The sequence below is a fragment of the Copadichromis virginalis genome, linkage group LG14, assembly GCF_057382275.1.
Source record: "Copadichromis virginalis isolate Kocher_CV1m ecotype Utaka linkage group LG14, C_Virginalis_male_GT1.1, whole genome shotgun sequence".
NCBI lineage: Eukaryota > Metazoa > Chordata > Actinopteri > Cichliformes > Cichlidae > Copadichromis > Copadichromis virginalis.
Window position 1 is genome coordinate 25,097,687 of NC_140631.1, and position 15,698 is coordinate 25,113,384.

The 15,698-nt window shown below is 40.5% G+C and overlaps 1 protein-coding gene across 3 annotated transcripts in view; it reads right to left on the minus strand.

Annotated features, from left to right (window-relative positions):
• The window catches only part of rsrc1 (arginine/serine-rich coiled-coil 1), a 120,542-nt gene that overhangs the window by 63,490 nt on the left and 41,354 nt on the right, over positions 1–15,698 (minus strand). For all 3 annotated transcript variants that reach the window (XM_085430098.1, XM_085430096.1, XM_085430097.1), the window contains exon 5: positions 13,137–13,173. In XM_085430098.1, coding sequence (XP_085286224.1) covers positions 13,137–13,173 — 37 coding nt within the window. The remainder of the gene's footprint in view (positions 1–13,136; positions 13,174–15,698) is intronic.

Here is a 15,698-nt window from a genome sequence, read left to right on the forward strand (position 1 = left end):
CTGCTGCCTGACACATGACAAAGCACAGTTTGCGACAGGACCAACGGCAGCCACACTTACAAAATGTCATCTATGTAATTTAGCTCGAAAACTGCTGTGTCCCTTAGGCCAACAAAATATTTTACCCACGATAATCTTTAACTGCAACCATTAGAGTGAATGTTCCCGTAAACTGTCCTCATAGAGCACCAAGGGACAACTTCACCAAGCTACTAGGCCTCGTCATCTATAAAAATGCTGCTAGTGGAGAAAAAAAATAAAAAAGAATGAAATGAAATAAAACAGAAAGCAGCATCTCTGACACACCAGGGAGAATCAATGAGTAAAAGATGAAGAGAAATTTAGAGACAAAGAAAGAGAGAGAGGGTAGGAGAGAAAACAAAAGCTGCTGTAACAAGTCTTTGGAGAGTTGGATAAGAGGGCACGGAGAGCACATTTTACAAAGATCACAGCCAAAGACTCAACATATTCCCCCTTCCTATTGTGTGTGTGTGCGTGTGCGTGTGTGTGTGTGTGCATCAGAAACATTTAGCGGGCATGAACGGGCGAGGGCCTTGTGCTTTGACAGCTGTATTGGGAAGCACATCCCTTTTCTTTTTTTTTTTTCCCATGACATGGCCTCAAAAGGGTCTTGCTGCAATTCCAATATCACTGCTATTAGATTTGAGGGTCTTAATTGTCAAGCAAGAATGATGGCTACGACAGGGCACGAGCTATAAAAGGCGAAGCGCGATGCAGATTGCTCTCAGAGGTGTTTTGGCGCTGCCGTGGCAAAGCGGCCCTTGTTACCATGCAGCGGCAGAGACTGTGTGTAGGATTAGAGAGAAATTAAATGCTAATGGGGATGGGATCTGAATCCGCTGCCTGGGAGCATCATTTAGACGACAGGGCCAGGGCGTCGCTGACAGGCAGCGCTTCCTCCCTCCACCTCCTCCTCCAACAGACAACCCAGCTCTTCCTCCCATCCTTCCATCTCATGACTCCCCACGCACAACACAAAAAATCTGATTTATCAAACTGTAAACTTGTCACTTTGTAAAAACGTCACTTTTCGGTGGCAGTCGGGGAAATATAATGACCCCCTTTAATGTAGTGATGTCAGGGTGCTGTATCCTAGATGGTACACACATCAAGGCATGACTGACACTGAGACATACGTAATGCAACATGGATGTGTGCTGACATGGCGGATCACACGTACTGACTGGCACTGCTTGACAGTCAAAATTATGAAGCGCTATTATAAGAAGAGGAAAAACACTTGAGGCCTTCATTCACACAAAAATGTATGTATACACACACACACAGACAAACACTCTACCTACCTTCACAAAAAAGGGATTATACCATAATTTGTCTAATTTCTCGTCCTTTTTCAGCAGCTTCACATTCAGGTTTTGAACCCAGTTTAAAGGCACAATTATGACAAAGTAATCAGTCCTGCTACAACCAGCCACATAACGCAATAACACATCACTGCTTAACTATCCTGATCATTGTGTGCTACGCAATCATCTTAGTTACAGTTTATTACAACGCCCACTCCGTAATTACATTAGCCTTTGTTTACATTGGCCGTAAGGCATGTGCAAGTCCATGCATCCTAAATGCGCACGCACGCACACACAAACACACACACACTTCCAACAGTTCCTCAAGGGGTAATGAAACACTGAATCACACTACTGCTGCTACTGTACGCGTTCTCTGTAAGGGCTGAAACTCCCAAGCAATTCTTACAACATTAACCAGTAAAGTGAAAACAACTATTTCCTAATAACAACAACAATGATTGGATTGAGGCCAGAGGGGTGAAGCGTGTTTCCAAGTTTTAGCAGAGAGAATGAAAGCAGTTTTCTCCTCAGAGTCACGCATGGTTTGAGTTTCGCTTTAAATAAATGCAGAACAACAAGGGAGGGGGGGAAAGCATCTTTAAAAAAGCTGCGCTCCCCGAAGTACTAAATGAAGCGTGACAGAGTAACACTCTAATTAATATCAAGTTATCATCACAAGTAATGTAAAAGGTACTCAGAAGTCAGCTAACAAACATACACACATGCCCAAAATTGCATGTTTTTTGCTTCACAACTAACTCTTTATTTTTCACTCTAATTCACACGCGCACGCCTGCTCCCTCTGTGTGTAATTCATTAGTAAACAATAAAAAGGCGTTAATTGTGTTCCCCAGAGGCAGATCTGAGCTCCCCCCACTGGGAGAGAGGCACCCGCTGCATCTGAAGTGGCTTTGCCCCTCAATTAGAACTGCGCCTTTCCCCACGTGCACAAACAAACACGAGACACCGGGAGGAGGACTGTGTGTGTGTAGGGAAGTAATGTGACTTGGAAATGAGCAGTGCTTTCCTTGTAGAGGTTTTAGATTATCACACTGTGAGAAAAAGGGAGAATGGCACAGGAAAAAAAATGAGACAGGGAACAAGAAGTTGTGCTTTCTTTATGGTTCTGGAAATATAGAAGATCAAATGAAGGGGAGTGTTAAGAAGAGGGGAAAAAACTTAAAAGAGGAAGAATATAGACATATAGGAGGCCAAAGACAAATTAGAAAAAATATAAATACTTTTAATGATGTTATATTAGCAAGCACTTACACGCCATACCACTAACAGCTTGAGAAGAATGCAGATCTGCTCATTCAGAGCCATCAAAGAAGTGTCTTTCTGAAGCACACTGTGGACAAGAAAAGCTGAAAGAAACCCTCCAATTAACTGACCAGCACCTTTACCAATAAACCTCCAGGCACCTTAAAACCACAATTATATTCCAATAGAACTTTTTCATATGATTTTCATTGAATCATATTGCATCCTGAAAAGTTTTCTGGTGTTCCAAATACGGACCATCGGCAGACAAGGTGAAGAGCTAACTGTCAAAGAGGGGCATACAGACGTACTAGTATGTACTTTTGACATTAATTTCAAAGGAATTTTTTTGGCTTGTACTTCATTATAAAATAAAAACTGACAGATCTAGTACCATTCAGTTTTTCTATTATTTATTTTTAAATTCTGCCAATTTTTTCTTCTTTCCACACATCTGGCGAATTGCTTGAGCATGTAAACAGTGCTTATGTGCAAGCCCTGTTTGTCAAAATCTGCAGTATTTCAGTTAGTTATCAGTTAAATATTAAATGTGTGTCCTGCTATGGATCCCTCTAAGTGTTGTATGTATGACAATGAAAAATCCAGTTATGCACGTATGGAGTAGGTAATATTATTAACATCATAGATATCACATTTTTCCTCTTTTTCGCTATCAAGCTGTAAAGAAACAACTTAAAAAACACACACACACACACATTCGTCTATCATAAAAGAATCTGCTCTTATTGGTTTGACAACACTGTGGCACCCACACCCTCTAGAAAATTCTTGTTCCAAATGTAACAGGAAGTCCAGTGTGCTCAAAGCAGCTTGCACGCTTACCTCACCACGCCGACGACAGACACACTGAGACACGCTTAGCTCAGCTAAGTGCCATTAGTCAAAAATAAACACGTCCCATTAGAAAAATAAATTACCCTCACACTGCTTGCTAAAAACAATGCTAGCCTGTGTATAATGAGGTCCGCACGCAGGAAATTTCATCTCTTTGCGGTAATTCACTAGTTCGAGACGCAGACAAAGCAAAGTGTGGTGGGTCAGGTGATGATTGTTAAAGCAGGAAGAGTGAAGCCAAACAAAGGTCAGAAAGGCCATCTCTAACCAGCGTGATGTATCAGTTCCATCTAACCACACAACAGGAAGAGTTCATTTATGATTACGCAAAAAGAGGTGGAGGACATAAGTAAAGAAGAAAAAGCACACAGAGAATGCAAAACTCCAACCAAGGCACAGCTTAAATTCTCAGCAGTATTTACTTTGAAGGGAACAGTCTTGTATTTTCTATATATTCATTTTTGGCCCCTTTTTTTTCTTTTTAAACATACTTTAAGAAGTTTGTAGTGCAGTAAAAAGACGTGCAAAGAACAGGCTTTTGTTACTTGTCCCATTTTAATATACTTTACATAATTTTCAGTATATTTTTTTAATTTACATGGATATAGTGCATTCACATCATTGTTTAGAAAGAATTGTTTAATTATCACGTTATTTTTTTATTTCCCCAAAAGCTATACATCTTCAGGTAAATGGTGCATGTATTTAAATTGTTATGTATTTAAATGGTTATAATCTGTTACTGTCATGAATGTAACAAAGTCATAATAAAATAAAGTGATATTTAGACTCCCCATATATCATTCCCTGTACATCTAATAGATCTATATATAATCATTATCACTTTGACCTTCCGATCAGTCCATTGACCTTGAAGGAGAGGTCAGGGGTCATACGGGACATGATTTTTTAAATCTTTACACGGTACTCTCTATATGCTCATAGTTTCATAATCATAGTTTCTACGTTGGTCAATACTCGACCAATAAATAATTTAAAAGACTTTGGTGGAATCTAAATTTTAACGGCTTGTTAAAACGACCTCAATCCAAACCCTTAAAATTTTTTATCAGAATTCACTCGCAAACTTTTGAAGCATTGTGTTTACAGAGAAAATGCTGACACACATGCACACGCTACAAAAAACATAAACAAAACGAAACACATAACCAGCAGCGGTAACTAAACTTAACGATATTAGAAAGACTTGAAGTGGATGAGCAAAGCAGAGCATCAGCACATGAAGGAAAATTACCAACGTGAGCTGCAGTAAATAAATAAAGAACACTGGGCTGGTCATACCTTACAAAGCGCTCCAGGTCTATCTTGTTTAATGCAGTTTGCGTGTTACAATCAAACAATCGGCATCTTGAAAACAACGGGTTAACTGATCTGTGGGTATTCTGCCAACTTTTATTTTAACGCTCAAGGCTCTGAGTGATCAGTACTGGCACATTTCATTATATCTGACCAAATAATAATTTTTATAAACAACAGACTAAGCTTGAGGTGAGGCCAAAATAAAATGTTAAAATTATTCTATTGCTTAAATCTGAGGCCTGTTAATCTTCAACAGTTGTTGTGCTCAGAATATTAAAAAAAACAAACAAAAGAAAAATCATATACAGGCGGATGCACACTAGTTGGCTCTGAGTTTATTGATTTCATTATGAAAAAATGAAGTTAAAATTAGTTAATATGCTGCAAAGGCTAGATATTTATGAATAATTTAGGCAATAGGGTTGGAAGAGTGCACTTAATGCACTGTGGCCATTTAAGTAAATATAGAGATAGTGCACAAGCAATTGATTGGTTTAAGGGCAGGTATGATTTAACTCAGCCTACAGTGTGCCACCTCTTTCCTGCTTCTCAAAGAACACATTAGTGAAATGTGGGTTTGGCTAAAGTCACCTTTCTCTTCAAATGTCTTTAAAGAAACCCTCTATGGGGGGGTGGGAGGAAACGGGACATCAATGACATCATCAGTCCATCTACTGTAACATTAATCCTAATTGCGCCACTGTAACCATTATTTTCTGTCAATAAACGGCTTCAATATACACAGTGCCTACCTCAACAAACTCTTTATGCTGGAGTTGATATGCTCAATATTCATCTCATCATATTTTTAAAGTCTTCATCTGTTTCCATTTTCTTTCATTTGTTGAATTCCTCTCGGGCTTCCCCTGCATCGCCTCCTCTTCTTCCTCTCCCTCTCTCTCATACCCCCCATAAACAAACACACAGATATATCCCATACCCAAAAGAGGACAGGGGAAAACAGAGCCCCTAGAAAATGCAATATTTCTGTTTTTAATATCGAGGTCTATAAGATCAGGGCAAAGATGGGTTCCATGGCAATATGTTTATTTATATATTTTATAAGACGGAAAAAAATCTGCCTATCTGTATGTATTCGGGGTGCCTGAGCCACAGTATCTTAGCTCATCTTATATGAAAAATAATGTTGTGTATGGCTATACTTTTATATATAATGGCAATATGGGATCAGGGCTCTTTTACAATGCGCCATACTTCAGGCTAGGCCTAACAGCATTTTATGACCCGCCAGCAGTTCATCTTCATGTCTCAGGCAGGCAGGAGCACTGCATAATAATGTCGTTTCCTGCCCCCAAATGCTATTTCACAGGCCGGGGCTCATTTCTCAAACTTCACCACTTTTACAATTTCCTAAACTTTTATTCCCGTCATTATTACCAACAAGATTTCATTACGTATTTAGAATGTAAACAAGTCTGAGTAATGACACTCCCCCGTCTCCCTGGAATCATTCCCATTGATGGCTCTGCTGCTATCTCAGGCGTGTGTATTCATAAAGACACACTAGTACAAACACACACACACAAACAGAAAAACATGCACGTGCATACAAATACACAAAACTCCATGCACTGCCACAAACATCCATACAGAAATGATGCATACACTTGCATAAACTGCCCCAGACAAGATACAACTCAAAGGCAGTAATTTACTACCCCGTGTGTGTGTGTGTCTGTGTCTGTGTGTACATGCATGTATGTGTTCCTGATAAAGGGGGATGTGGTGGGGGGTAAAGAGGGGGGGGGGGGGGGGGGGGGGGGGAGAAGAAGAAGGAGAGAGTTTTATACTCAACTCACATAAATCATGTAGAAGAAAAATGAGCAAATGTGCAGGCTAACTCATCTTCTTCCCATCCGGAGAAAATGAAATTCACTGGAATACCTATCAAAACTGCAATCATCCAGAGATAATATCTTCTTTGGTCTATCTGCACTTTCCGATTTAATTTCCTCCATGCCCTTGACATCCAGCGATACCATTAAGATGAAGCACATACAGTAAGGGAGTAGTTCTCACGTTTTGATATATGAGAGCTCTGTGCTTAATGTAATATCATCATTTGAAAATTAATGCAATCTTTCTTTTGTTTGGGATCTCTTTTTAACATTTTTTTTGGGAAACACTCAAGGAGCGAACCACAGTGAGACGAGCAACAAGACGGGGACTGGGTTCACATGAAAAGGAGACGCAGAAACAACCAGAGATGTGTGAGAAAGACCGGACAGACGGGGGGGGGGGGGGGGGGGGGGGGATATTTTGTATTTCGAGGAGCCGCGCACACCCACCCACCCCTTCCTCATTCCGTGCGAGAATGACATGCAATTATGTCTGGGCCTGCCCCAAGTCAGAGGTCACTCAAATTACTCCATCATTTAGCCGTGCCGTTGAGATGAGAGAGACACAGAGAGAGAGAGCGGGGGGGGAAGAGAAAGAGCGAGACAACCAGCCCTCCCTCGCAAATCCTCCCAATCCCAGCCACAACATCAAATATCATGAAATCATTAGTGTAATAAGCATGGAAATCTGTTTGCAGATTATCAACGCCCCCTCTCCCCCTCCTTTATCTGTCCACAATCTCTTCATCTAAGCTCTTTTCACCTCTTTATCCTATACAATTAGTGCAAGAAAGACAGAAGAAATAGAGAAAGGAATACATAGATTAATTAAAAGAAAGTCTGTGACATACACAAAGACAGAACTGAGAGAGAAAAAACAGCTATATTGACCTAACTCTTTGTATTTCATACTAAGACTTCTCTAGGACAAAACCCTGCCATATGAGGCAATGTCACAGTTTCGGTGTGCGAGTGTCCTGGCTACAGCTGTTGGTCCATATCTGTCATTAGCCCAACCAGGCAATTTGCCTCAGTAAACTCTTCAACTCACCAAGGGACACTCAGACATCAGCTATCCCCGAAGAGAACCATGTGGACAACAACCTGTGATGCATCGCAAAAATAAAGAGGCTTGTTTCCAGGCTGCCCGTTCCAATAAAACAAACCCACTTCGTTTTCACAAAGAAAAAAACATCTGAAACTAAACCACAGCTTTACAGAAAAAAAGGGAACGGTAGCTCCCACAGAGATAACACCCAATGTCCCCAAACACCAGATCATGTTAAGGTTTATCAGCAAACTAGTTTGTCAAAACTGCATATAAGTCGCATTTAAAATATGATGAGGGTTTGACAGCATTATGGGAAATGTACTATCTGTATTTCTAATACTATGTATTAAAGGTGAAGCTGTAGGATAATCCCTGGATTACTTTTTACTTCCCTGATGAAAATGACATTAACATATAAATTGCAGGACTGTTCAAGAAATATTGATAGTCAATAGGTAGATATGCTTATGTTTATAGCATTAGTAGAGCCAAAACTGGCCAACAGAAAAACTCGATGAGCAATCTTTTTTTTTTTAATCTGTGACAGCACAGCAAAGAGTCAAGACGTGTATGTTACCATAGTAAATCCTGTCATGTGACTTGATTTACTATGGTAACTTCCCAGAGTATTGTTTAACATCTTCATGACTCGTTTTTAAAACACATGTATGGCGTTTACACCATACCGCAGGTGTTGGTAGATGTTTTTACCTATAACACATAAAATCCATCTTATTTGAGGTGTATTTTGCTTTGATCTTTAAGAGGAGTTACTCCTCATTAGCCACGTGTAATATGGTAATCCAACTGTCAAGCATATGATTAAAAATTGGTATGATTAAAATAAAATAGAACAGAAACAGAAACAAACTCAAACTTTGTGACAACACAGCTTCTCACCCTGTGAAAAGCAGATGCTACATTTAAACGCCAGACTTTTAAAGGTCCTTTAAAGAGTTGAGGTATAAATTTATTCTAAGTAGGACCCCCCGAGTGAAGCAACACATTTTACCTCACAGACCCCAACAAACACTTGTTAAAATGAGAATAAAGGGCTATTTAAGAAAGGGCATTAAGTAACAATTTTCTAATCTATTTGCACTTTGTTAATCAGAGAGCCAACCTTAAACCCAAAACCCATACAGCAAAGATTTGGAAACGGAAATATTGAAAATATTAGAGTCACATTCTATGTGAATTTAGCTGTTTTCAATACTTGCACTTCAACAAAGGGAGGCATGTTTTTAAAGGATAATGGCTACCATGTGTTAAATGAGAGGAGGAGTTGTTATTCGCTTATTCACTAATACTTCCAAATTAAAATACTGTTAAACACCGATAATGTAATGCAGAGCAACCCACGCTACAAAAAAATGTGGCTTTGCTATCAAGACAAAAAGTCCCTCAATTTACTTTTAGCAAAGGTCTACAATGTCATATCATGACATAAGGTAAATTCCATAGTTACAGTTTTCTATGAATCGTGACCTTAACTCAACCTGCAACCCTGGACTGACCTGCAAGTCACCCTCCATCATTAGGGTTTCTTCAGACTCTTTCCACAGAACCGATGGCGTACCCTCCTCCCCCCTCGTTCTTCTACTCCCCCCTCTTGTCTTGTATCCTTCCTTGGGCAGTGTGTGCGGTAGAACGATGGGTACAGCTGCTGATTGAGCCAGTAATCCTGATGAGGCTGATTCCTCGTGTATTGATTGAGCTGCTGGCTTTCTTCTACTTCACTCTAAAAAAGCTGTGCATCTGGACTGATTATCTGCTGTAGGCCACCTCTTTTGCTATCGCTCCAAATCTCCCAAAGCAAAAAAAAGAAAAAGAAAAAATAAATCCAACTCAGACTTGGGTGATCTTTGTTTGTGTATCTGTTTGTATGTGTGTCTGTGTGTATATGTGCCTGGACATGTACGTGAATGCGAACAAAAACAGAAACTAACGCAGAGCCCTGGGAGCAATTAGCTTCAGACTTTGTTTCTGCATCGCTACTGATCGCGTTCAGTCAATCTGCTGAGATGCAAAAACAACACAAGCCAAACGTGAAAAATGAAACAAACCTTAGACCACACAAGCCTTAAATGCCCACCTAATTACTTCACCACTCATGAGGTTACAACAGGAAAAGGTAACATTAGTATTCATCATGAAAAATCAAGCTCCGGAATGTAAAGGGAAGCCTGACCGTCACATCAGTGTGAAATCTGATCCGGTTTTAGTCATGAATAAACAGCAAAACAGTTACTGACTCCCATATAAAAATGATTTACAGTAATGCAAGCAAATAATTACTGTAAAAAAATAAAAAGTGTATACTTGACTGAGAGTCAGGATCGCTGGTTGAAACACCATGGTAAGTGTCAATGTGGCTGATGCACCAATCTTGAAAGCAATAGATCAGCAGAAAGTCATAAATGCCTGTTTGGAAATCTACACGAATAGGTGTGTGAGGAATTGAGAAAAACATTTGCAACAGCCCTGGAACTCTACCTCTGAGAGAGATGAGCTCTGTTATTTACAGTTCTCTGTCCCGAATCGTAATCAGAGTCTTGCACTCCCCAGGCAGCTGACTACTGGGGTGCAATCTCTCCGTAAGCATTAAAATGCCCATAAATTCAAACACTCAGTATTCAACTATTCAAATTCCCTGAGACATACATATATACACAAAAAACCATAAACTGGTAAACATACAAATGTGTTTGCGTGTGAGTCTTCGTAAGTTTGTAATGTTTAACTCAGCTATCCTGATGAGTATAAAAACAAAGCAAAAACCAAGAATCAAATGCAAATATGGTATAATCAGTCCCTGTTGGTATACTCGGGGGGAAAAGGTATAGGGAAACATCTGCAGATGCACAGTGGCTAAAATATAAGTCTACTAATCTCTGTGAGTACATGATCGTGTCAATAACTTGGTCTATGTGTATATCTCCAGCTTTTCTGTACAAAATGTTACAATCACAATACAAAATTGTGCCGTAATAGAAACCTATAGCTCAATATAACCCATCTTGCCTTAAATTTGTTAATAAGTTTGAAAACTTAGTGCACTCATTTGTGACTTTGCAAATGAGTTCACAGTCATACACATGTCATTTAGAGAAACTTAAAACCACTAGCTTTCATATTTGCCAAGATAACGCATATAAGCATATTGATTAATGCTGTTTATGCATCTAATCTTCTCTTGAATAATTCAAAGCACCTTTTATGGAGTACTACATCAATCACACCTATAGACCAAGCGACAGACATCTCCAAACTCAAGCTAGACCATTACCATACAACATGCTATATTTAACCATCACTTCATTTGAATGTCTACTCTTGAAGCACTTTGAGGGGAAACAACAGTGCTCTTAAAAAATACCAACATTGAAAAGATTTGAATGACAAATTTACAATCAGCTTAACAACATTTAGTGATGATGCAGAGAAAAGAAGAGAATCCAAGATTGTATTTACCTCTTATGGCAAATATGGCCTGTTTGTTATTTGGTAATAATGAACAATGGAGTTTTGTTGAGAACTGAAAAGATCACAATAGCCAACCAGCACCTCTATACGGCATGGATAGTGTGCTGAAAACACTCTTCAGAGACTTTGCTCCATATTGATATGATAGTGTCACACAGTTGTTGCACATCCATGATGCCAATCTGCCGTTCCACCACACCCATAAGGTGCTCTACTGGAATGAGATCTGTGTGGAGCTCATTTGAGTACAGCAAACACACTGTCATATTAATGCAGTTTGAGAAGTACATTGAATGACCACTGTGGTTATGACAGGATGGAAATGGTCAGAAATAATACTTAGGTAGGCTGGGGCATTTAAACAATGCTGAGCTGGTGTTTAAGGGCCCAAAGTATGGCAAAAAATATCTGCAATATCAACATTTGCCAGTCTTAACCAGTGATAGACAGCACAATTTATCTATGCTTCATGTTGTTTATGGTGACTTTTGACTGCACCATGGAAATGTTGCAGCTGAAATCGAGACTCATCAGGCCAGGAATGCTTTTCAAACGTCAATCTTCAATCGCCCGTTGTGACCTCAGATTCCTGTTCTTAGCTGACAGGTGTTTCACCTGGTGTGGTCTTCTGCTGCTATCTTCTTCTGCTTCAAGGTTAAACATGTGCATTCAGAGATGCTCTTCTGCATGCCTTAATTGCCAACAGTCTGGCCATTTTCCTTTGACCTTTGGCATTAACAAGTCGTTTTCACTCAAAACTGCTGCTCACTGGATATTTTACCTTTTTGAGACCATTCTCTGTAAACCCCAGAGTGAGACAACCCCAGCAGATCAGCAGTTACTGAAATACTCATACCAACAACCATGCCATGTTCAAAGTCGCTTTAATCTCCCTTTTCCCCTATTCTGATAGCCTGAACTTCAGCAGGTCCTCTTGACCATCTCTAAATGCGCTGAGTCCCTCCCATGTGAACGGTTCATTAGCTATTTGCGCTATCAAGCAGTTGAACAGGTGTACCTAATAAAGTGGCTGGTGAGCAATCGCGCCACTTTAAATCCAATGTCACTCAAATCAAAGTTATGAATATCCTTAACAACAGAGTTAAGTGGCAACTGGAGCTGTGCTTGACAGTGCTGAAAGATGATTTCAACTTCATGAGCTCAGACGTTTGCAGAAGTGGAGAGTTACTGAGAAGTGTTTGAATTTCGGGGTCACTCATTTGTGTGGCATATTCAGGGTCATTTGCGTAGCGTGTGGTGGGGCGAGGGTCATTTGCGTAAGGGTGCTGGGAGCTGCAGTTTAGTATGCAGGGAGGCAGGGGAGGGAGGGCATGTGACATCCACAGAGAGCCAGGACCCTCACTGACCCCTCTCTATAATTCATCCCCGGGAATATGGGGCACATCAAACCTTCGTTTCTTCCCACCCAAAAAGAGGAGAGAAAACCTTTTCACTTTGTTGCACGGCACTCTGACCCCGTATTAAAGCGAGTAGCAAGAGAAACCCTGAAAATGTCGGTTATTAAATTTTCAGGGCTGTCCCAGGAGAGCGTTTCCAGCAGCTCTCTGATTCATAGCTGGGAGAGGACTGAGGAAAGGCCCCATGCTGACAAAAGGACCAAGAGGGACAAGGGGATGGGGAGAAAAACTTTTGCTTTCATTTTTAGCGTTTATGAACAGGTACACACACAACCGCACACACAAAAGTAGCAGCTAATATGAGAGAGGACACAGTGGATTACCTGTGTGTGTGTTTGGGCACAATTTGGGATGAATTAAATGCTAATATAAAAGCGGGACCAGACCCTCGGGGAGGCTCCATCCTCCCTCTATCCCCGTTTTCTCTGCCACTCTCCCTCTCTCCCTGCTTGTTAACTGCAGGTATTCAGCTCCAATTGCAGAGGTTTCATTAGGAATGCAGATATCAAAGTGTGCAAGTGTGTGTGAGTGTGTTTTGAATAGAACTTACCAGATGTTCTAATCTGCCTTTGATGTTCCCAGCGTCCCTGCAACACAACAACACATTTCCCCCACTGTAAATAAAGTGCCGGCACAAAAAGTCATTTAATAAAAGCAGATTTGCAGACACACACACACAAACATCAACTAACACACACAACAAACTCTGTCAAGTGCGATTTTCTGATTTAATTTCACAGTTTGAGTCATTGCACTGAAACACTACCTGTGGCCAATCCTAAGTAACCAGAATTAGACTCCAGCTACGAATTATTGTTATTAATAAACAATCTATTTTCTTGATTCCTCGATGAATGGGGAGGCAAGCCATCAGTGGTTTTCTGAGGTTGTGATGATACCTTAAAATGTCTCACTGTGGTGGTAGTTAAGCCGAATTATTTTCAACTAATCATTTCACAGTCGGCAACTGTCATAACCACTAAAGCCTCTTTCTGTTTCAGCTGCAACGTACGCGGGATGAGAAAAGCTGTAAGAGGGGAAAAAAATCCTGATGATATCAAAAGGCATTTGGTTAATCAAAAGAGGTAACCAAAAAAAGCACATAATGAGGAATTATACTAATTGTTAACCTTTCAGACTGAAATGCTGTGTGCATTTTCATGTGTTTGCATCTGCACCACACAGAGGTTAACTAATATTGTTGCCACACTGCTGGCATTCATAATAATAATTTCCAACTACAAAGAAAGAACTGGGAGCTTATTATCTGTGAATTAATAAAAAATGTGTGTATGATTATCAGGGTAGCAACAGCAGAACGGCGAGCCGAGGAAGCGGAGGAGTGGGGAGCAGTCTGTTTTTAAAAAGAGCAAATTGGCAGTAAATAATAGATGCAATTTTGGCACATTTCAAATTTGCAGCAGTGGAAATCAAAAGATCAAGAGAACACAAACAGCCCCCGTCCCCCCGATCTCAGCACCCCTCGTCCAACTCTGGCCTCCATTACTGACAACTCCACCCAGGCTGTGGCGTTTTACGGCGTTCGTGTGTGTCTGTGTGTGTGCTGAAAGGGAGAAAGGCTTATCGACAGGCTTCAGTTGCTAATGCAGCCAGCAGCATCACAGTGTAAATCTACACCATCTCTAAAATTACATACTGTCTAATCCATCCCACCCCTCCAGCCCCCTCTACCTCCATTCACCCATCCATCCATGTCTCAACACCATCAACCTTTCCGAAAAGCATCAAGGAATGAAGAAAAAGCTACACACCCTAGAAAACTTAAAAGAAACAAACAAAAAAAAAAAAACACTACAAGAACTAAAGAAGAACAAAAAAATAAAGTCATGAAGAAAAGATGTTTGCTTGTTTATTCTGAGCTCTGTCACTGAGCCACAGGCAGACAAGTCAACCACTTAAGGCAAACTTCATCTAGCTGTAATTACATTACATTCTGACAAACACCCCGCCACATTCATTATACATGACGGGCGCCCGGCTACTAGACAGCAAGACATTTGTTACCGTGGTGACAGTGTGTGTAATCCACTAATGAAGCGCAATTAGTGAGAAACAATCTAACACAGGGGAGACGCAGCGCTCGATCCCTCCTCCTCCACTCATTTCCCTTTGCTTTTTTTCTCCCCCCGTCTCCCCTCTTCCTTTTTATAGCTACAGTTTTCCTTTTTTTTTTTTTCCTTTTTTTTTTGATTCAACCTTTATTAAGCTCTTAACATGCATTTAATCTCCCACTCTTTCATCTGTTGTCCTGACTTCATCAAGGACAAGCTGTCCAGCATGGTCCGCACCAGTGCCGAAGGGATCGCTCTATCCATTAGACAACCACAGCTGACACACACACACACACACACACGCACGCACACTTTTACATCCTCATCTCTCTTTTCAAAACATCATATAATCTGCGGAGGTCTTCGGGGACCGAGCTTTCCTTTTCTCCTTATCTGTCTCTCCCTCCCTCCTTCTGTACTCTGTGCATTCAGCGCAGAGGCAGCATCGATTTCTGAATTACGCCACAATATTAAATAATTAATATACTTGCCGTGATTGATGTTTTGCATTAGGCCAATATTAGGTTATCAATCAAAATCCACTTGGTTTAATGTAATAATATTGAAAATGTGTCAGTGCCTGTTCATCCAATTTGTAGTGGAGGCAGGCCAGATAGTAATGGTGGTGTAGCACAAGGCCTCAGAGACACTATGGCCTGCTTACTACAACCACAGGAGCACATTACAGCCCCGGCACACAACATGAGAGAGGGAGGGCGGCAATGGCAAGAGAGATGAAGTGCAGACATGGGAAGACGAGAATGAAGCAGACAGACGGTGATTTGTGATGTGATGGGATGTGACGGACTTGGCACGGTGAGAAGGCACACTAATCATGTGACATATTTAGTAGCCCTCTATGAAGAAAATGAATTCATGGCGCATTAAAATCATACTTTTCATACTGATTAATTTATTTTTAAGTGAGCAGTTTACTCATAAGTGCTATTAGTTTTTCAGTGGTAGTCATTTTATGATCGTTAAGGTCTATTAAAGGCAGCAAAGTTTGGCTGAAAAAAAAACTGTGGTTCAAATCGGGC